The 21,135-nt window shown below is 46.7% G+C and overlaps 2 protein-coding genes across 2 annotated transcripts; both read right to left on the bottom strand.

The window, feature by feature from the left end:
- Positions 1 to 1,399: 1,399 nt before the first annotated feature.
- On the bottom strand, positions 1,400 to 2,757 carry LOC118791160 (transmembrane protein 272-like). The gene is made up of 4 exons (XM_036548440.1): positions 2,691 to 2,757; positions 2,309 to 2,359; positions 1,994 to 2,200; positions 1,400 to 1,605 (listed from the first exon to the last, which is right to left on the bottom strand). The coding sequence occupies exons 1-4, from the start codon at positions 2,755 to 2,757 to the stop codon at positions 1,400 to 1,402; spliced, it is 531 nt and encodes a 176-aa protein (XP_036404333.1).
- Positions 2,758 to 6,738: 3,981 nt separating this feature from the next.
- On the bottom strand, positions 6,739 to 20,170 carry LOC118791181 (calpain-5-like). Its single transcript, XM_036548464.1, has 13 exons — positions 19,430 to 20,170; positions 16,548 to 16,713; positions 14,495 to 14,626; positions 14,167 to 14,378; positions 13,029 to 13,221; positions 12,504 to 12,697; positions 11,850 to 11,927; positions 10,913 to 11,372; positions 9,404 to 9,526; positions 9,086 to 9,282; positions 8,185 to 8,303; positions 7,797 to 7,933; positions 6,739 to 7,651 (listed from the first exon to the last, which is right to left on the bottom strand). Exons 2-13 carry the CDS (start codon positions 16,710 to 16,712, stop codon positions 7,475 to 7,477), a joined length of 2,187 nt encoding a protein of 728 aa, XP_036404357.1. The 5' UTR covers position 16,713; positions 19,430 to 20,170; the 3' UTR covers positions 6,739 to 7,474.
- Positions 20,171 to 21,135: the final 965 nt, after the last annotated feature.

The following is a 21,135-nucleotide window of genomic DNA, read 5'->3' as shown; positions in this document are numbered from 1 at the left end:
TTACATAGTGGACAGCTTTGTGTTTGCTGTTGAGAGGCCTCTGCTGCAGGTGTGTTGTAGCTGGCCCTACCAACACCATTTGCTGATTTTGTGTTTTCACCTTGGGTTGTGTCTGGTTCATTCCTGTCTAGATTGAAGCCTAGATGCTTCACAATGATTGTAACTGTAGGACAATGAGTTAGTCTGAACTAGCATAATCTATGTATTGCAGGAAAAGACAGTGTCACTGCAGACACATCATATAAGTCCTGAGAAATGGGGTCTAGGTAGGATTAGTTTTAATCAAGGAATATTCTGTTACATTTACATTTATGTCAATGCACATTTATGTCAACTTGGTATGTACATAGAATGTATTATAGTGTGCTCATTGAACAGAGGAAAGGAGGTGCAGATGTGTTATCACAACCCATCACATACACACATTTTTGACTGAACTACTCATGAACCCATCCCCTTTGTTGCTGAAATACATTTTAGTTGTACTTAACAAGGCTACACCATTCCTCAGATTAAGGAACTGTGAACACACTACCTGTTTCAGAAAATAATTAATCTGCCAATGAACTTTGAGTTTCAGGCATCAACAAGTTTAATGTAGATTCATGAAAAGACTCCAAAAAAGTCTATGGAATGGATGATATTGTCACAATGGGTCAGTAAAATATGTGTTTAATATTCAAGCATATATATCATTAAACTGACATGTAATCAAAAGTAATATTATTTTAATAATGTTATCTTAATCTAAAAAACCCTTATCCCAAAAACATCAATCCACTGTGATTGAAAAGGTAATGTTTACTATTTATGCAGTCTAAGGCAGGGGAGGGTAGTAGTAGGAAACCCTGGTGCAACGTGAACGCTGACACAGCTCACAGCCTCTAATGGGGATCACCAACACACATATCATTATGAACACAGTTTACTCTCACGCGCACAGTGACGGACACAGAACCACCATCACAAACATACTGATCTGAAAATATAAGTTACAACCACTCAAGTTCACAAAAGTCAAGATGTGGTATTTTGAATGGTAGACATGTAAGATAAACGCTGCATCTCACAGACAGAAAAGAGTTCCTTTCAGATACAGGAATGGTAAAGGTTAAAGATTAAATCACAGATGTGACATTTTGTATCAAACAGTTAATTCTTTACATAAGAATTAGGAGCATTAAAAGGGGGGTGTGGAGAATGGACAGGTGGAGAGTTGGAGAGGGATGGAGCCTCAGGGTGGAGGGGTGGAGAGTCTCAAAGGGGCAGAGCTGGCAGTGTAGGATGGGCGAACAGTGCTTTGGGACAGTTCAGCAGGGAAAGAAGCAGTACAATGTGTGTGTCACATGCTGCGTGCGCTCATTGGCTCAGAGACAGGGAAGCCCCGCCTCCCATCCACTCAGGCGTCTCTGCTGTAGTCTCTGTTCCACCCTGTCTTGTTGCACAGGCACATGCAAATGAGTGCACAGCAGCACAGAGCGAAAAACAGGTAAACCAATGTGGTGATCCAGAAGGCAAACAGGTACAGGGTCTTGTTACAGTACTCTGGATTAGGCTGGGTCTGATTGTAGCTAGGGGGATAGATGGAGTAGATCCATACGTTTCCTGCAGACAGACAGACAGAGAGCAGTTTACATCATTAGCTGTCTTTCTATGCAGAGGTGCATGTGATCAAAAATTGAGGCTGTTTTTTGTTGTCTTGTACAATACAAGAACCACTCATCTCCCCTACACTTCTCTTTCAGCAGCATCAGCCCTGTGATGTGTGTCTGAGTGATTTTACCATGTGAGCTCCCTGTTCTACTCTCCACCAATGAGAGGCAGCTCTTGTTCCCTCACTCAGCCAGCCAGTACCCTAACTTCCACCTTCCCCTGCCTTTACTCTACTCCCACTCCACTGCCTCCACCTTCCTCTCCAGCCTCCACGTCGAGGGTCCCTCCCCCCCTCTCTGCTGCTGTCTCCTGTCCCCCCCCTCCCCCCCCGGGGCCTCACCGGCGATGAACCAGCAGAAGAGAAAGGCGGAGACCAGCGAGTTCCACACGTGGCACAGGGTGCCGAGGGTGCTCTGCCCCCCGTCCTCTCGCTCCCGGCTGCAGGGCAGGCACGACAGCACCCCTAGGGCCAGACCGAACACCCCCAAAACCAGCAGGTAGATGGGGATGTAGTGCTGCCGTGGGCAGTCTTTCAGGTACACCACACCTGTGTACATACACCAGGAGTCAGGAGGCATGCTGTCTCTTGGTTACGGTGCACCAAGACCGTATATGACTCTATTAACAACAAAGCATTTTTAGACGGTATACTTGCCTATGGCAATCTGAGCAATGGGTAGCACACACATTAAAAGTTTGGAGCACACTAGAGGGTGAGAGAAAAGCCAGAGATAGACAGTGGGTCAGAAGCTGCTTAATTTGCAAGCCTTGGTGTGAAATACAGGTTACAATCCCTGTAATGCAGGACCACAAGAGTGGTCCTGCATTACACTGTCATTAAGCACAGTATCGCAAGAAGTTAATTTGAATCAACAACAGCAGCATTCAATGGAGTTACAATGAACATGTTGTGCCACTGTGGTGTGTGGTCTCTGTTCCTAGTGATTATTTTGAGAATCATCATCATTACTGTGGACACCGAACACCCCTGGCGTTGACACAGGGACAGGCACTGGTAAAGGCTGCAGGCAGTGTACCTAGCACTGGTGTGCTGACTTGTGGAGGATTTTGTATGTTCTGCAGCAGATCTCGCCTGGCTTCCATAGTTACTGATGTGCGTGCACCTGCAGGGGGAGATAGAAAGCCTACTGAGAACTGTAAATCTTTCAAGTCCTCTGACTGAAGACATTACACTCATGGCCTGAGGGTTCATTTATCACTGCAGTTGCATCCTGAAATAACACATTTGATCTGTTTCACTCCAGGAAAGACCTAATTGTCCAAATTAAATACATAAAAAATATGTGACTGGAGTAAAAAGCAGGCCTAGGGGATGAATATCACCCCAAATTTCTTTCACACTGTGGTTCCTTTAAGGAATAATGTATGCTTTCATTTAAATGGATCTTCTTGACCTACTCTCCTCTAAATGTCACATGATTTGAATTGAAATCTATTGAGAATAAAAACAATGTTCTCATATCTGAATTTGGTTCTTTCCACTTGTGATTGCAAGATGCAAGAATGTTGAAAAACAAATTGAAATGAGATGCTTTCATTTGCAGAGCAATGCGGGTGTGTCCAAAGTGAAGGTGCATTCTACATATTGGTTGAAATGTAACTTTTAAATTCCATTTAAAGAAGTTAAAGTAATACCAGCTTTATTGAATATCCGTCAGGACCAGCATTACTCTTTTCATTTTGTGAACTTCTAAATATAACCTCAGTGCGACCTCATACTTACCTACTTATCTGAGTTCATCAGCGTGTTCCCACCTTTTAATTCCAACCGAGATGCCCAGTGTGACGGAGTGCCGTGTGACAGAGTGCTGTCACTACAGTTGAGTATGCGCTCTGACTGCCATACCAACGAGCCTGGCTCTTTGGCATCGTGGTCAAAGTTGCATGGTTGGTACCCTGTAGACCCTGGTTCGAGGCTGGGTGGAGTGACTGCTCTTGCCCTTTGCTGCAAATGGTGGAATGGCTTGCCACGAGGCCATTGGAGGCGTGTCCAGTGTGTGAGCTGTATGAGGGACCCCCAGGTTTGGTTGACCCCAGTGTGTGAGGGACCCCAGAGATGGGTGAAGCACAGTGTGAGGGACCCCAGAGATGGGTGAAGCAATGGTGAGTGGGGCACCCTGGGATGGGAGAAGTACGGCAGGGGAATGTGTGAGGGATGCCTCGGTGCGTGAAGCGCATGGGCGCACTTCCTGAAGGGGAGGGCAGTGTGACAGAGTGCTGTCACTACAGCTGAGTATGCGCTCTGAGTGCCATACCAATGAGCCTAGTTCTTTGGCGTTGCGGTCAAAGTTGAATGGTTGGTACCCCATAGACCTGGGTTCAAGGCCGGGTAGGGTGACTGCTCTCGCCCTTTGCTACACCCAGCCTCAGCCGCCCGTGTGCACACACATTTTTAATGAGAGTGAATTTGAATGAAGAGACACTGATCCCGCCCTAACACCTCGGACCCACCTCTTCATTCCAAACCCATTCCTATTCTAAACTCTTATTTTGTGCGTTCTCTGCACTAGCTCTTTCATTCAGGTTGATCTCATTGTTCAGTGTGATTTTTGCTACCCATTAATTTTGTAAAGCACCCTCGTCCAATGCAATGCACCTGCTGCACATGTGTATCTTGCTGCATTGGAGGTCAGAAGTGCTGTGGCTATATGGTTCAGGTGGCTGATGAGCATTACGTCCACACACGAGTTGCAACACCCTCTATAGCTTAACCTCATGTTGTGCCTTAGTGCACAATAATAAGACTCTGGAGTGAAAATAAATAATATGAAACAACTGTAAAAAAGGTAAATATTATTGATGGCTTCAATACACAAAGAAGAAAACTGGACACACTCACACAGCACAGCTGTCTCAGAATGAAAGCCCTGATAAGTCAGTGCTACAGTTACACAGAAACTGATAATGGGCAACCAGACCTGCCAGAGGCGACCATATTTTGCATTCAGGCTGTTAACAGAGCTTTTTACAAAGGCAACCATTCAACAGAAGATTAGTGCCAGTAATCAGAGAGCCAGCAGCCTCTGGGATATTACAACAGCACTGTCATTTCAATGGCAGGTACTACAGAGACATAGGGAAATTCCTAAACCTGGAGCTACTCACTTCTAACCCGAGTTTAACGAGTTTAAATTCAGCTGGAGTCGTTGCAAACACCCCTTCCTGGCCACCCTATACAGACAGCAGTTGTTCAGCCTTGATCATGCTCAGCACCTTGTGATCAGGGACAGTTCAGTTCTGGTTCTGGTCAACACACCATGTTTCTGATTATCTGATTATCTCTAGGTTGATTTAGCCTACCATATCTGAGTCACTGACTGGACGGTAGCTGAAACGATCTCTTTTACCGGATCGCAATCCGCGGCTGATTTAATTGATTCAATCTGCGCTACTGTTACTCTCCAGCACAGCACCAACAAAACATGTGCACTAACTGCCCCTTTATTTTAGGAAATTCAATTCGTCGCTAAGCCTTCTTGTTTGAATGATTAGTATCTTATGAATGCATCCATTTGCTCATCCCAAAATAGGCAGCTAGAGAAATAGCCTTTTGCGTAATGTCATTCCTAATAATTGGTGGAGACTAATTAGAAATCATCTTTAAAAGCAAATTACTTCAATCAAAAAATTTAAACTCGTTGGGAAATGTTTATATCGGCAAAACTGAGTCTATCGGTTATGTATAAAATACAGTGAAATTGGCCTACAGTGCTGTATCTACTGTACACTGTTTCCACTCTACCTACAAAGCAAAACTCACTGAGAAAAGTTCGTTTATGTCTTATGAATACCGTGTATAACATCATAACAGTCAGTCAGTGTTGAGCTCTAATGCTACAAAATAATAATAAACAAATATTTTAAATGTTGTAATGTTAGTGCGCGTAGGTTTGTAACGGTTTGTAATCCTTTTTCTCTCGCTATCTTTTACTTTTCTGTTGACCATATCTGCAGAACTTTGCAAAGGAAGGCAGCAACATGCATTTTTTAAACTTCACACTTAAATTGTTAATGTACTCAAGCATTTGAGTGTTCGAGAATGTTTTCGTAGGTACATAGCAGTTTGCATCATGCAAAACTGAAAGCAAGTAGAACTATCGTGATCCGTGTGAATAAAAATATTTGAATATCTCGTTTGCAATTTAATGGGATTATGCGAACAAGCCTTACCTCTCGCAGAAATACTTGCTTGAAAGTCAACGACAGATGTGAAATAGACAAGTTTCGTTTTCTATCTAAAAATTAAACTAGAGGAACAGTATAGCGGTGCAGGGCTGCAGGCTTCGGTGGAATACAGACACGTAGGCTTTCCCGGAGCGCGTGCTGATGCAGGTGAGATAAATTGCATGTAAAGTGAGCGAGCTGATCTGGTGTTCTTACACACTGATCTCTGGTGAATATTCCAGATATATTTGCTTATTCATATATAGGTTTGAATGCATATGGTGGATCTAAATGTATGTAAAATATTACTGTGACAAGTACGTGGCAAGTGCAAATACGAATAGCAAATAGCGAAAACGAACAAATACAAGATCATAACTAACGTGTTTCTTCAGCTAGGTGTAAAAGTAGGATGCCAAATCTGCCTTCTTTCCCGTTTCATTTCCAGCCAAATGTTGTTCATGACATCCTTGTGTTCAGATCTAAATGAGCCAACTCTGCGAAACCGATTGATTTCAAAAGATTGGGTGGCAGGCAGCGTATACTATCCGACAGGTTACAGGTTGATGGGGCATAGCCTACACCATAACCATACAGCTTCATCAGTTTTTGTTTCTGCTAAAAGAACTTTTTCAACTCGATTTACTTTTTGGTAGTTCACCAGAGGTGCTCGAAATCAACAAATAACCCATACGAAAATGAAATATGTTGTCATATATTGAAAATATGTTGTTCGGTCCAAGGATATATTACAAATACATTTAAAATATTTTACTGCAAAGCAGCAATATATTGCAACATACCATACAAACAGCAATCGTTTACATATTTACGATGTATTGATTGATCTAAAACATACAGTATATATAATCTAGAACTGAAATCGTTTTTTATGGGAAGACATTGTTTTGTGGAAGGCAAGAAAGCATTGTGATTATAGTTCCAACGCTGCTGTTGAGTGGACAAAATAACACATAATAACAATACCCTGCGAAGCAGTGTTATTTTTCGTTGTCTGACCAGCAGAGGGTGATGTAAAAAAAGAACATCTTTTTGTAGGCGACTTGGCTTCACTTCCCTGAAGCTGAACCTCGCTGGAGAGGACAGCAGTGAGGAATTTTGCCACGTGCGGTGCTATTTTAGCAGTGTTAAGCGGAGTTATCCTGAAAAATCTGACCTAAATTCTTCTGCACTGCCCCCCTTTTCTCGGCCTTAACGTCCAATTACACCGTAAGTCCAACGACACTTTGTACATACTTTAGGAGCTCATAATCTAGACACTGTATAATGTAGCCACCTTCAACTTCTGGATATTCTCTGTTTGTTTAAAAATGTCCATAACACAGAGTGCCCTTAGTGGCTTATAAGCAGGGGTGACAGTGCTGTACCTCTAGTGCCTGAATAGTATGTAATGGCCCTGTTTTATCAATGTTTCATTGGCCCTGTGCCACCCCTCATCTTACGCTAAATGCTCCCAAATTTCCTGAATGGGGCATCGTCCATGTCTCCAGGGCTGCATATTCACCCCCAAGAATGTCCAATCTTGCAATATCCCTGCCTTGTGGGTTCAGCCGTGTGAAGCTGCAGTGAGCATAGATGTCCAGTGGGTGGCAGCAGCAGCTGCACCAGCAGGCAGTCACAAGTCGGTGAGACACTGACTGGAGGAGGTCTCCACGTAGATGCATCCCCGGGGTCCCGGGCGCGATTGGCCACCTTGCAAGTCAATCACCCGGCTGCGGCACCTCTCGACGTCTCCGGTCTGCAGACGTGCTTCTCCCAGCAGAGAGTCCCACAGCCAGCCCCGGCACCACAGCTACGGAACACAGCATTTCACATACGTTCGCACGCGCGCACACACGCACACGCACATACACGGAGTTATGATGTGGCTAAAAGAAACAGACACAGACCTGCCCTATACCCCTCCAGCAATGCAGAATCCCAGCAGCCAGTCTAACCTCAATGGAGATGTGTGTGTCCGGTTGCCTCCTGTAGAAAATGGCTTTTGTGTTGAACTCTGGGTTACTGTCCTCCTTGAACACGCGTGTCCTTATAGTTTCGTCCTCACATCGTATGGTGGCATATACGTCAGGTGCTGAAGCAGCCAAGGTCAGAGTATTAAAACATATAAAGTATTACAACATATACAGACCTATATCACAGTACATGAGAGAGAGAGAGAAAGAGAGAAGAGAGACATGTTGGTCATGCTGGTTAGCTGAATAAGAAGCCAGATGGTCAACATTGCCAGTCAAATGGTCAGTGGTTATCCATGTGCATAGTCAAACAGTCAGCATTGACTATGTACAGGCAGAGGTTACCTGAGCAGCAGGTGGTCGGTGTTACCTGTCTGCTTGGGCTGACCCACACCAGACGCACGGCGCAGGTGCACTGTGGTGACCACACATGGTTGAGCCATGCAGCACAGCCAGACCGAGGGAGGGGGCAAGTCCTCCTTCAGCTCCCTGCAGGACAGCAACACACAGGTGGGTGTGGAGGGCCGGGGGGGCAGAGAGAGGAGTACAGAGGGTGGGAACAAGAGGGGGAAGGGAAGAAGAAGAGAAAGGAAAAAGAGAGGGAGAGGGATACGTTAGGAGTCAAAGGGAGGCGATAATGGTGGAAGAGGGGGAATGAGAGGCAGAAATGGAGGATTTTACATTTACATTTTGTCACTTAGCAACCACTCCTATTCAGAGGAATGTATAGGATGTGAGTAAATTTAACATTACAAATTTCATGTTACATTTTTGACCTGCGGCACACACTCTTATCCAGAGCCACTCCAAAATTCGAGCACAAAGTGCATACAACAAAATGACACTCAAAAGTTACACAAACAAGGAACCACTATCCTCACATGAATTAGAGCTGCTGCCAACCATAGGGTTGAAACACAATTGTTCACCTGGCACTGCACACAGGTGCAAATACAATACACCCAATAGAAGGACTGCACCAATCCAACACAGTACCAGTGTATTACATGCCAATAAAGAAAGTTTGAGTTGAGTGTGAGTGTGTATGTGTGTGTGTGAATGGCACTAACACAGGCCAACAGTGTGCTCCGTGACACTCTCTTCCTCTCATTTTTCTCCCAGAGAACATGGATAGAGAAATCCCTGCTTCATATTATGCAGCAACATACTCTGTAAACATGCCCACGAGACATGAGTATTCAGTCTTTCGCACAGAGACCTGCTCTATAACCTTGTGTTAGAGGGTCGGGGAAGGGGGGCGGGGTTTTCACCTCAGCCGGACGTGTGAGTGGGAGAAGAGCCTGAGCAGGAAGCGCCCGGTGGCCCCGGGCTGGAAGGTGGTGGGCAGCAGGGCGTAGCGGCCGGGCCCAAGGGTCACTCTGAGCGCCACGCTCCTGGAGTCCATGTACACGGAGCTGGCGGCCTGCTCGCCCACACACTGCACCCGGCTTGTCCGGTTCACCTCCACCTGGGAGACAGAGAGGGGGGGGGGGGGGGAGAGAGGGAGGGGTTTATCCATCCAAGTTGCAATTGTCCAAGAGGAGAGATGAGGAGCCTGGGCGTGACGCATGAACAGCGCTCCCACTTACCCGCAGCACCTCAAACCCGATAGGAAGGTTCTCTCCGTTTCCCTCTCTCCTTCGTATCCTTCTGTCCTCCTGCTGGAGGCAGATCAGCACCTCATCTCCCTCCCCCTGCACCTCGAACATGAACTGAGAGAGACCGGCTCATCAGACACTCACACCAATGCTAGCAGAAGGAGAGATAAGAGAGGTTTCAGCATGCGTGGAACAGCACCTCCCTGTGCTGTGGATCACTGCGAAAGTACAGAGATAAGTGTTAAGTCCCTCTGACGCTGCCAAGAGGTTAAAGAGAAGCAGGGGCGACCAATGGCTTTGACTGTACAAGGGAGAATTTCAGAACTGATAAAGAATTAACTAGTTTCTGTTAATGTTCTTTGTCTAAAACATTCTAAATAATAAACTAAATTGAACTAATACCTTGCATTGAGTACAAAAATGCAACATTTGTAAACATTGGAAAACTGAAAGTGTCTCTGTCCAAACAATTTACAGACAGTCCCTTTCCCAGTGAAGTATCTGAACTTTATATCTTTAATCTGGGAAGGCCCTTGTAAAGCAGAAGCCTTCACATGCATTTTCAAAATACATGTCCCCAAAAATCTCTGACTGAAAATGTGTGTTGTTAAATAGTCAAGACCGTGTTTCTATTTGCATCTTTCAATAAGAGCGGGAATGAGGATGAAATGAGGATTCTGTGTGATCAATAACTTACCTTCTTGCCAATAACAAAGCTCTTTTTAATACAACTTTATTTGAAACTGCTTAATTGTAACTGCCATTGTGTGACTGTGCAATTGTGCATGTCAGGTGTGTGTGTGTGTGTGTGTGTGTGTGTGTGTGTGTGTGTGTGTGTGTGTGTGTGTGTGTGTGTGTGTGTGTGATTAACAGGGCTTTAAAGTAGTAGTAGTGTGATGAACAGATTTGTTTGTGGCTGTGCAAATGCTGTCTCCTGTTTTGCTGGGTTTTTAAAATAAATTTGTTTTCATAAAGATTTCTGCTGCTACTGCGCTCATGCAAAAACATTCATCTCAATCATATCCTTTGCCCAAAGAGAGTACAGCTAATCTCCCACATTCTCCAGGAGGTTTTCTAAGTAGGCCAGACCTATCATCGAGGGTAGTTATCTCCAAAGTTTCCAAAGTCACCCCAAGGTACTCTGACCGAGGGGCAGTGATCCAAAAAAAAGCAACCCTTTGGGTGCAGCCTCTGCACCCCTGCTGTGGCAACAGCTCGAAACTCTTACTAAAGTAAATAACGTGATGCTCCCCAAATACATGGCCCCCAGAATATCGTCATCGGCTCTATTTTCTCACTGCGCTGAGATGTAGAAATAGGAAATGTGAATACCAAGGGTGCTAATGTCAAAGATAGCGGCACAAACAGTGCGCCTGCCAGTGGGCGGGTCGCTTAGCTATGTGCCTCGGTCAGCACTGTGGGACGGAGTGTCCCGCCAGGGCGTTTATGGCGGAGTGTGCCCGGCTGTGCAGAGTGGTACCCTGCAGACCCCTGCCTCACCTGGGGGTTGTTCAGGAAGGTGTCCCGATGGTTGATGCAGCCTCCACACCTGCTCCTCTTGTCCGTCTGTCTGTCCCATTGCTCTCCCGCTGCTGCCCCGTCCTTGCTTTGGCTCTCCCGCCCCGCCCCCTCCGCACTCCTCTCACCCCCCTTCCCTCCCCTGCCCCCATCCCTCTGTCCCCAGGACGGCCCGTCCCTCTGTCTCTCCCCGAGGCGATCCTCTTTCCTGTTGCCCTTCAGGCCCCTCTGTCCCTCTCTGGAGGGGTCCCTGCGGCGGTTCCCCTGGCTCCCCGCCACGGTATGTGGGAGGGCGCCCCCCAGAGGCTGCCCGGGTGCCGGCGCCCACTCCCCACGGCAGCGCACCTCCCTCCAGTGAGAGCCAGGCCACAGCAGGGATCGCTCTGCCAGCCGGCACACCACCACGTCAGTGAAGAAGCGGCAGAAGTCCTCAAACTCCATCCTGAGACACACACACGCATATGCATGTACACGTACATACGCATCCACATGCACACACGCACACAAACACATGCACATAAAGTGTATGATCACACAATCAGATCCATGGACATTTACGGTATCTCATTTTCATCATTGCAAGTTTGCTTATATATTTTGTTTCTCACTCTCAATAGCTATTCGGACAAAATTAAATATACTTCACTGTGTGTTCAATGCTGAATTTCACTACAATCTATCATAGAGTAACAGGGTACTGTAGGCCTACTGTGAGTTTTGAACCATGGCCCTTGAACAACCACAGATTTTGAGATTTAACTCGCTGAGCTAAAGTCCAACCTCCCTGGGTTAAGCAAACCAGTAATGCTCCTGTTCTGGCTCTAGAGAGTTATGCCACTCTCTGTAGCAGACTTCCAGATGCCTGCTCAGGTTCTAAGCTCAAGGAATATTTCGAGGGATTGATTGACAGCTGATTTACCAGAACTCCCCGACATCCCTCACTGTGAGGCCCATCTTCTCCCTCTCACTGCGGCCCACCAGCTGCCACTGCTGTGAGCTGTGAGGGGACACAGGAACAAAGTCACTATCCTATCACTGAGCAGACAGAATTGGGAATGTGTATTAAGTGGGTAGTCGTACTAACTAGGTTGATATAAAACGAACTCATTGTTATTATTACTATTATTTAGTGGGTTGAAAAATGTGCTGATATGATGGAAAGCAGCTAGAAATATTAATTGATGGGACTTTAGCCATGTTCTCCTCTACACATCTATTCACAGAGATGTGCAGACACACAGCCACCCGCACACACAGACACACAGGTGATACAATAAATTCACAACTCTGATCCATACTTTACAATCCTCGGCAATATTGTCTACTTTGAATTTGTCTGGTCTAGTCACCTCTACTCTGAGAGGATCTGAATAGCTATACTTCAATGAGTATTATTCAATTACGACTTAGAACCAGGGGCATTTTCAGGGGTACTATCCAGTTAGTTCAGTGATTAATAAATGTCTGCCAAGTGAAGCCCTTTGTCTTTTTTGGCCATTGTGGGCTTCCGTACCACACCCCATCCGGCCTGCCCATCCTCAGGTCCCACCCTATCAGCAAACGGCACACTCACCCCTGGCTCCATGCTCCAGTCCAGTCGGCTGTGCCCCAGGGGTTCCGCATGCGCACCATGTGGACCCGGGACATCCCACAGACGCCCAGCAGCTTCTCCCCGAGGCGCACCCTCCGCACCGCGGTGATGCCATAAGCGTGACCCCGCACCAGGCCGCAGTCCAGGACCGACTCCACCCTCTCGCCCTCCGCTGGCTGGGGGCGGGGCCACCAGGGAGGAGAGCCAAACAGAGGTCAAAAGGTCAGCTCTCACCGGCATTCCCATTGCATAACAGAGGCTATGGTTCACGACAGCCAGTGTGCTAAACGGCTGACTCTCATGTAATGTGCAGCTATGCAAGGCGTGAATTGTTGACTCCCATCAAGAGTAAGAGGGAATCAGACACGCCCAAAGTAACTCAATATGACACAAGACGGCACCGGAAATAAACTGTGTTTCTAAGTGAGCGCAAGCAATGCCCATGACCCCAGCACTGACGCCTCAGAGAGCATGACCCAGTCCCACAATCCCGCATCCGGCTCTGACCCGAATGGAGCAGGTGATGAGAGCCTGGCGGCTGTGCGCCCGGGCCAGAGTTTGGAACAGCGCCTTCCGCTGGTCGGGATGCATGGTCAGGACCCCTCGGTCCAGGCTGAGGGGCTCGGACACCCCTCCGGTGAAATCCACCAGCGCCTCTGCCGTGTTGCCCCCTTCCAGCGCCTCGTAACAGCCATTTAGCCTGTTGGAGGTGAGGGGTGTTGGGGGTACAGACAGGATTACACAAGCGGATTCCATGTTCATCTCTGACTCTGTGGAGTTAAACATTTCTCTGCCCGTGTCTTGCTGTCCTTCACATTAATCAAATGCACTGGGATAAAACTCCTCACAGTGGCCAGCAATGACTAAAGGACAGATCTGACAGTGAAAAAGGAGTCCCTGTTTCACAGTGGTCTGGGTTATGACAGTCAGCATTTACAACATTTCTAAAAATGCCACCGTTGATTGTCTTACATCACAAAATCCAGATTTACAACAAGAAAGACTAATGAGTGAGACTGAGAACCGGTGAAAGCTGAGCAAAAAATATATTTTTTTTTAAATTGGGGGTTTCCTTTCCTTGAGTTTGTTTTGCTGTCTTTTGTTGTTTGTTGGTTTAAATCAGTGAACCTTTTGGGGACAGCTGAGGAAAATGCATTTGAGTCTTATAGTATGTTTTTCCAAAGACCACAGTTTGTGCTTTATTCTCTATGTCCTATCTTTCCAAAACCCTCATGCAGTGCATTTCACAATACTTAATATTTAAACTATACTTCATGAGTAAGTATATTTACATATACAACTACTGTATTTATACAGTTTAAATTTTTTTTTTTAATCCAATATGTATCTGGTCCCGTGTTTACTCAATTTGTAATCTGTGGTAAGGAATGCAACTGCCAATCATTGCATCTATGAGATAATGAGATCCAATCCCGAAGGTCCAGTTTATGATAGGATTTCCAGAAACACATTGTGTCACACAAGTAGGAACTGCCTGTATCCCCGTCTGCTTCTGTCTAATCTCACTGAATGTCGCCCATCTGCCAGCAGGGTTCCTGACTCTGTGTGACAGAATGAACACTTTGCTACAGCGCATTAGCACAATGACCCAGTAAAGCAGCTGAAGCTGCTGGACGCCGCTCACTTGGCGTAGGCCTTCTCCAGCAGGGCGCTCCAGAACTCGCGGGGCGTGGCAGAGCGGCAGAACAGCAGCGCCCCCTCTTGGCTGGTCGGGAGGCGGTCGTCGACCACCACGTCCGTCCAGCGGCCCAGGCGCCAGAAGCGGAAGTGGAAGATCCCCGCGTACAGGTCCGGCCGTTTGGGGTTCCACTCCTGCTCCGTGTGGTCTGGAATCACCTGGGAGGCAAGAGCAGAAAGGTCCTCCCAGTTTCAATATCCTCCCATAATGGATGGGAAAGCTGGAATTTTTGCTACACGCTGTCTATCGATACCTGGATTAAACAAGCTCTCACCTTCTTCCACAGAGACGGCTCAGTGGCTAGGCAGGATGTGGCTGCCACCATCCAGCAATTACCCAGACTGCCTTGGTGCAGGTCCCTGGTGCTGATGCCATCCACAAAGAGGCGAGGGTCTTTACAGAGTTCCTGAGAGAGAAGGAGAGAGGGAGAGAGAGAGGAAAAGGAACATAAAGAACAAGAGAGGAAGAGAAATGAAGAAGGGTAGAGAGAGAAATAAAGAGAGAAAAAGAGAGAGGGGACATAAATAAAGAGAGAGGAAGAGACAGTGAGAAAGAGGAGAGAGGAAGTGAAAGGTGAAGGAGAGAAGCAGAGAGAAAGATTCACCAGGTTAAGTCATTTCCACAAGTATTTCACTTCTCAGAAAACAGTAGGCAATGGTGGTGTCAGTTTTTAATGCAGAATGTTATATATTCTTCTGCATGCTGGTTTTGCTCTGTGACTGACTGTGGTTGGATCTAATTGATTTTGTTTCTGAATTTGCGTTTGAAAAGCATCTGAGGGCGAGATACTGTCAGCTCGGAGCCACTGATCTGTGTTTTGACACCTGAGTGACCCCTCTGTGCGTATCTTGGTCTCACGTTACTGAGCAGCGAGTTCAGACGCTCTGCCCCCTCTCCCCCTCACTGCCCCGCTCTCTCCCTCCCTCGCAAACAGGCAGACCGACAGACGCAGAGCGCCGGCCTCACTTTTGGAAAGCAAACTGAGAAGGACAATCACCAGCCCTTTCCACCCAGAGCCCTTTCTGTTCAGCCCAGACTCAGAGTGTATGGGACGAGGGCAAGGCGCAGAGGTGTGAATGGGAGATTCTCCTGTGCTGTATTGTGTGCGTCGGTGTCCACACGCACGGGGAGAGGCGACAGATGTCACCCTATCATTCGACTCCCCACAGGAGAGTGCTTAAAATACCAGAGAGGCACATTAGGACCACAGTACCATTAACCCTTTGTGCACACAGGGAGGCCATGGCCCCCTCGGACAACGGATCTCAGCAAAAGAGTCTGGATCTTTTAGCAATGTGGAAACAGGATCATAGCTGATTCCCACAATCCTCCTTTAATGCTCCACACTCGCTCACAATCTTAAATTCACCTTGCTGTGCTTAAATAGCAGGCTCTAATGTAAGATAAACAGCTGCAAATACGCACATGCACCGCGTGGCCTCCATGTCCCGGTCACACATGTGCTATAGCGATCAGCGTTGTTTTTATATATCCCCGGCAAACGCGGCAATACCCCGGCGATTCCTCCGCACACGCGACACACACACTTTCCCGGGGCTTCAGTTACACTGAACAGACGCCTCTCCCTAATTAGAACAGCCCGTAATGAAGCACGCCTTTTATAAGCCATGCTGAGTGGATGCCTTGAATTAGACTGTCAGCACCGAGGGGAGAAAGGAAGGAAGCGCGTTGGGGAAAGGGCACGAACCCACCCCCGTGCGTGAGCGCCCCGAGCCGTGAGCCCGCTCCGGGTGTCGTGCACGCTCCTGTATGTGCATGTGCATGTCCGTGTACATGCACAGGCAGGCAGGTGGGCGTGCTCGTGTGAGGTAGAATGTTCCAGTCCATATCCCTTGCCTCTCCTTCACTTGGCCCATCCTGATGGGCGCTGTGCTGCAGCACTGTCTGTCATGGTGCAGTCTGTGTAACTGTCTGTTGGTGTGTGTGTTAGCCTGTCACTAGTGGAATCTCTCTGTCTGCAGCTCTCCACTGTGAATGTGTGTGTGTGTGCGTGTGTGTATGTCAGTCTATCACTGCCTGATTTCATGTGTGTGTGTAGGGCAGACTACCACTGTCTGAACTTTTGCTTGTGTATGAGTGACTGCTACTATATATATATATGTGTGTATGAGGGAGTGTGATTGGTTGAGTTTATGTGGATGCACATGTGTGTGTATTTTGATCTATCTGTATCTCTGCTGGTCACTTTTCAAACCTCCAGTGAATCCGTATTCCTTCCTCTCTCTCTCAAAGCTTGTCTCACCCATGGAGGTTTCTCTTTCCCTCTCTCTCTCTCCTCTTTCCCTCTTCCTCGGCGCGTGTCTCACCCTGGGTCTCCTCCAGGTGAGTCCGGGCGGGGGGGAGCGTCGGTAGAAGAGGGACTGGGGAGAGGGGGGGAAGAGGGGGTCCTTGAAGAGCACTCCCCGACGCAGACAGTCACGCTTCAGCTTGTAGTAACACTGTCCCTGGAACACGCACACTCGCTCCGGCATTCTGGGTAGGAGGAAGCAGGAAACAGAGGGATAGAAAGAGAAAAATAAATGGCTTTTCACCCCAGATATCATCCAAACATTTGCTCATTTTTTTTAAGATGAAATGCAAAACACAGACCACGGAGCACACCTGCAAACATCCGCGGAAAGAAAGCAAAGTGGTATGATGTCCCAACAAAGCCAAACTGCGCACGCACTTGCACTGGCTGCGCCAATTCCAGAGGGCAAAGGTCAAAAAGTCAAAGATGCAGATCCCTGTGGGGTTAAAGGTCTAAAGTGCCCAAGATCCCTGGACCGAGACAGGGTTAACAACACACTTTAAGCTCTGTGAGAGGGTGAGAAGAGGGCGGGAGAGGGAACGTGTGAGGAGGGAAAGAGAGAGAGAGAGAGAGAGAAAGAGAGAGCGAGAGTGATTTCGCCATTACAGTTGGTGTGGGCAGAGGGCCCAGACCCCGCCTGTCCGAATGCGTCAGAGAGCGTGACCCCCCGGCCGATTCTGTGTCACTGCGTGTGCCAGGGGAGAGTGTGGGTGTACAGTGTGTGTGTGAGTGATCATTTCGTGAGCAGTTTGCATTTGCTTCGGTGTGTGTTTGCTTGAATGTGTGTGCGTGCAAATGCCAGAGAGGCCACCGATGTGCTTGATTACACTCTCTGTCTCTCATTTTTCTCTCAGGTGGCCATGGGGAAGCAAAGCCATCGATGTGCAGCTCTTTTTTAAAAATGAACATTACAAAATGTCTGGATCCTACATCGACACTTCGAGGTCAAGGGATGGGTGATCTTAGTGTTGAAGACATTCATGGACAAAAGCTCTTGGACTGAAAGCAAGCTATCCTTGCACCTATGGCTTTCCTGGACAAAGTATTGCTTGTTCAACAACACAAAAGTCTTATTGATAATTAGAGCAGGATTAATTCAAATCTGTGTCATTGTTAACGTTGTTGTGCATTTTAATTTAAATATGTCATTTTAGACCTGGCCTTGTTGGTGTATCTGGAAGTTTTCTTTGGAAAAAAAAGTGTCTGGGTTGATGTTGTTGGGTAGTGTGGTCAGTGTGATGCTCCAGCTCCAGTCTCCAAAAGGATCATACAGGCATGCTAGCTCATAGGTGGTTCATTTTGAGGCTCCCCGGACTACAAGAGGGAAATAGTAAAGATAATGTGCAAGGGAATGAAATGTGTGACTCGCTGAGCCTGTTGTGCTTAAGCCTGTGAGTGACTGCCTGCTGCCACAGCCTGCCATAAAGCCCTCCTTCATAGGCATACTACATATTTGTTGGTGAGCTCTGATAGGACCAGCAAGAGCGTGATCCGAGGTTTAAAGACAGCACTTCCATACAGGCACATATTATATCTATAAATAAATACTGTGCATATTATTGGTACAGTGTACATTTGAAATGGTACAGGGGCATATGAAATGATACCAGCATAGGAACATTCTGCTAGAATTTTGAGCAGCCCAATTTCCATTTGTTACATTTCATATTTTTGGTAATTATTTTTCAAGGAGTTGGTAGAAAAAGGCAAAGCCACAGCAATATGAGCAAAAGTAAAATCTTGGTATTGGATCTCCTCCACACCCTCTCGGCGCCAATCAAACTCCTGCCAGACTAATCCCTCCAAACATTAAGCCCATTTAGGGCAAGAGACATGGCAGCTACACAGACACAACCTTCTGCATCTCTATAGCACATCTACTTTCATTTCATTAGCTAAAACTGGTGGAAGAATGATGGCAGTCATCGCAAGGGTCATTTCAGTTCTTACAGAGCTAGGGAGGGGACCGTTAATGTGTTCTTTAACGAGAGTTTCACAAAGTACAGAACCATGACCACTTTCAACGAGTATTTTTGTCATTTTTGGCCCTGAAGCATCAGGATCAATTTGGACAATGAAAAGAATACTATGGAGAAAATCTTTTGAATATTTTTATCTGCTTTGGTTTCACATTTTCCACAGCTTCCTGACTCACCCTTATCACTCTACCTCAGTTTAAGAATCAAATACTTTCATCTTTCCAGACGGTTTACAAATAATATAAAGCTCTTGATTAAGATGTTGTTGAGATAAACTTTGGAGAGAAAACAGCTTTAGGAACCCCTCAATGGAGCCAAATTTTATGCACAGTGGGTTCTAAATCAGCTAAACATACTAAGATATTAACAACATTTATAATAAAGAACATCCATCCTATACCTACAAGTCCATTATCCCACATGTCACTAATAAGTGCTATTGTACAATCTTTCAATTTTTACAGACTAGTATTCCTTAGGGTGTGTATAAGCAAGAAGATGTTTACAATCTGTATAACAACGTAATACTAATAATATCAAAGGCTGCTAGTTCATTTCTCTGGCTGGGCTGTGCTGTTATACCCTTGAGCATGGTACTTAACCTCAGTTGCCTCAGTAAACATCCAGCTGTATAAACATGTAAGCTATTTAAGTCACTGTGGCGAAGACATCTGCGAAGCAACTGAATAATGTAATAAAGGGAGTGAACTGTTCCACATGACTTGCCACAGGATCTTCCTCATATTTTACAATGCCTGAATCAGGCAAAAACTAAGCAGATAAAAGCAGACACAGTATGAATTAAGGCACAAAGCTGTGTAATATCACCACACATCTCACGGTGACAGTGCAAAGGCAACGTGAGCATGAACACAAAAGAGTTTGCGTCAACCGATCTGAGCGAGGGATGGCCACTTACCTGCTCTCGATGACTCAGGTATGTCTGCTTCGCTCCGCGCGGCAGACGGATCCTGGAACTGAGGTAAGTTCAGTATAAGGTTCCTCTGGCTCATTAATACTATCCCGTCTGCCGCCTTCGATCCATGTGGCTCCTCCCTCCTCTTATATGACTAATTGAGGCCTTTATGGAGAGGTCTGAACACGGCCTGGGCAGGTTCTGGAGGCTCTGGGCTTTGGGTACCTTTGTGGCAGCGTGTATGTGCAGTTTGCACAACGGCTGTGGTGCCGGTTCTGTGTGTCCTGGTCTGTTTGTGTGCCTGTTTTGTGTGCCTGTTCTGGCTTGTGTGTATGTCTACAGTGCCAACCGGTGTGTGCGGTTCAGCCTGTGTCTGTGCGCCCGCCACTGACAGTGAATTCAAGTCTTGATGCGTGTGACCATGTGTCACAGAGAGTGCGCACACGTAGCAGCATGCGGTGTCATTTAACGATGTGTATGTGTAACAGCATGTGGTGCTGTGTGTGTGTGCGTGTAGCTGCGTATACGTCTGTCGAACGGTGTGGAGAGTCGTGTGACAACGTGCATGCAGAGTAATATCAGTAGACCTCCTTGCCTGTGTGTTAGTGTAACCTCATCCTACCAACAGACAAAAGGCTATCCCCTGCATAGTGACATAACAAACAACTAGAGGCTCACACGCACCAGGCTGGACACACAGTGATGGCCACATAAGCCCTGATACATGTTAGTATACAGTTTACATATGCCCACACACACACACAGGCAAAGGCAGACAGAGCTTTTGAAGAAACACAAATGCTATCAGACAAGAGGATAGAAAAGTAATACTAAACTACATGCCAACTCCCATTGACCCTCACACACACAGACATGCAAAACCAAGATGCGTCCACTGCTCGTCTCCTGTGTGTGAGTGCGTGTGCGTGAGGGCTAGCTCTTTTGCTGTGCTGTCTGTCTCCCTGTCAGCACTGCTGTGCTTTTTGGCCTGTCCCCCCTCTCCTCTCCAGCTTCTTCTGTCCTCCAAGCGGCGGGCCCAACTTGTGCTGCTTCCTCAATGCTTCCCTCTCTCTCCCTCTTGCTCTCTCTGCTCCTCCTTCACTCCTTCCCCCGGGACTTTTCATCCCCCCCCCCCCCCCCCCCCCCCCCCCCCGGCTCACTCCCAACATATCTGTTGTCATTTAGCGCGTGTCGTTGACACCTGAATCCCCCAGAGGGAAAAAAAGAAAAAAAAAAAACCCTCCTGTCATTAACCCCTTCATTTCCAAACTCAAGTCAAGTTCAAAGAAGTCCACTTTACAGAGCATCCACTTAGTGTTATTATATAGGACTAACAATAATATCAGCTAGGACCTTTTGTTTTTGTTTTTTAAACTTCAGAGTTCACATTCCCTTAGCCCTGACAGTTTATGGCAGACTTAAATGTATCTTGGCACTTGAATGTGCTGATCTGACTTGTTAAGTACGTTAAGTACTGACAGGGTTTAACTTCTACGCCCATGACCACTGCTTCAAAACCTGTCAGATTGCAGTCATTCCCTTCCACAGACTGGAGTGAGATTCTGAGGAAGCACTAGCCCTATCCAAAGGTTTCCATATGCTTAATATAAATTCGTTTATACCTTCAACAAAGTGCGTGCTCTCCATATTTATTCATACCTGAAATCTTATAGAAACAGCAATCATGATATGACAAGTTAGGAAAATTT

The sequence above is a fragment of the Megalops cyprinoides genome, chromosome 16, assembly GCF_013368585.1.
Source record: "Megalops cyprinoides isolate fMegCyp1 chromosome 16, fMegCyp1.pri, whole genome shotgun sequence".
Lineage (NCBI taxonomy): Eukaryota > Metazoa > Chordata > Actinopteri > Elopiformes > Megalopidae > Megalops > Megalops cyprinoides.
This window is presented reverse-complemented; position numbering and strand designations above follow the sequence as displayed.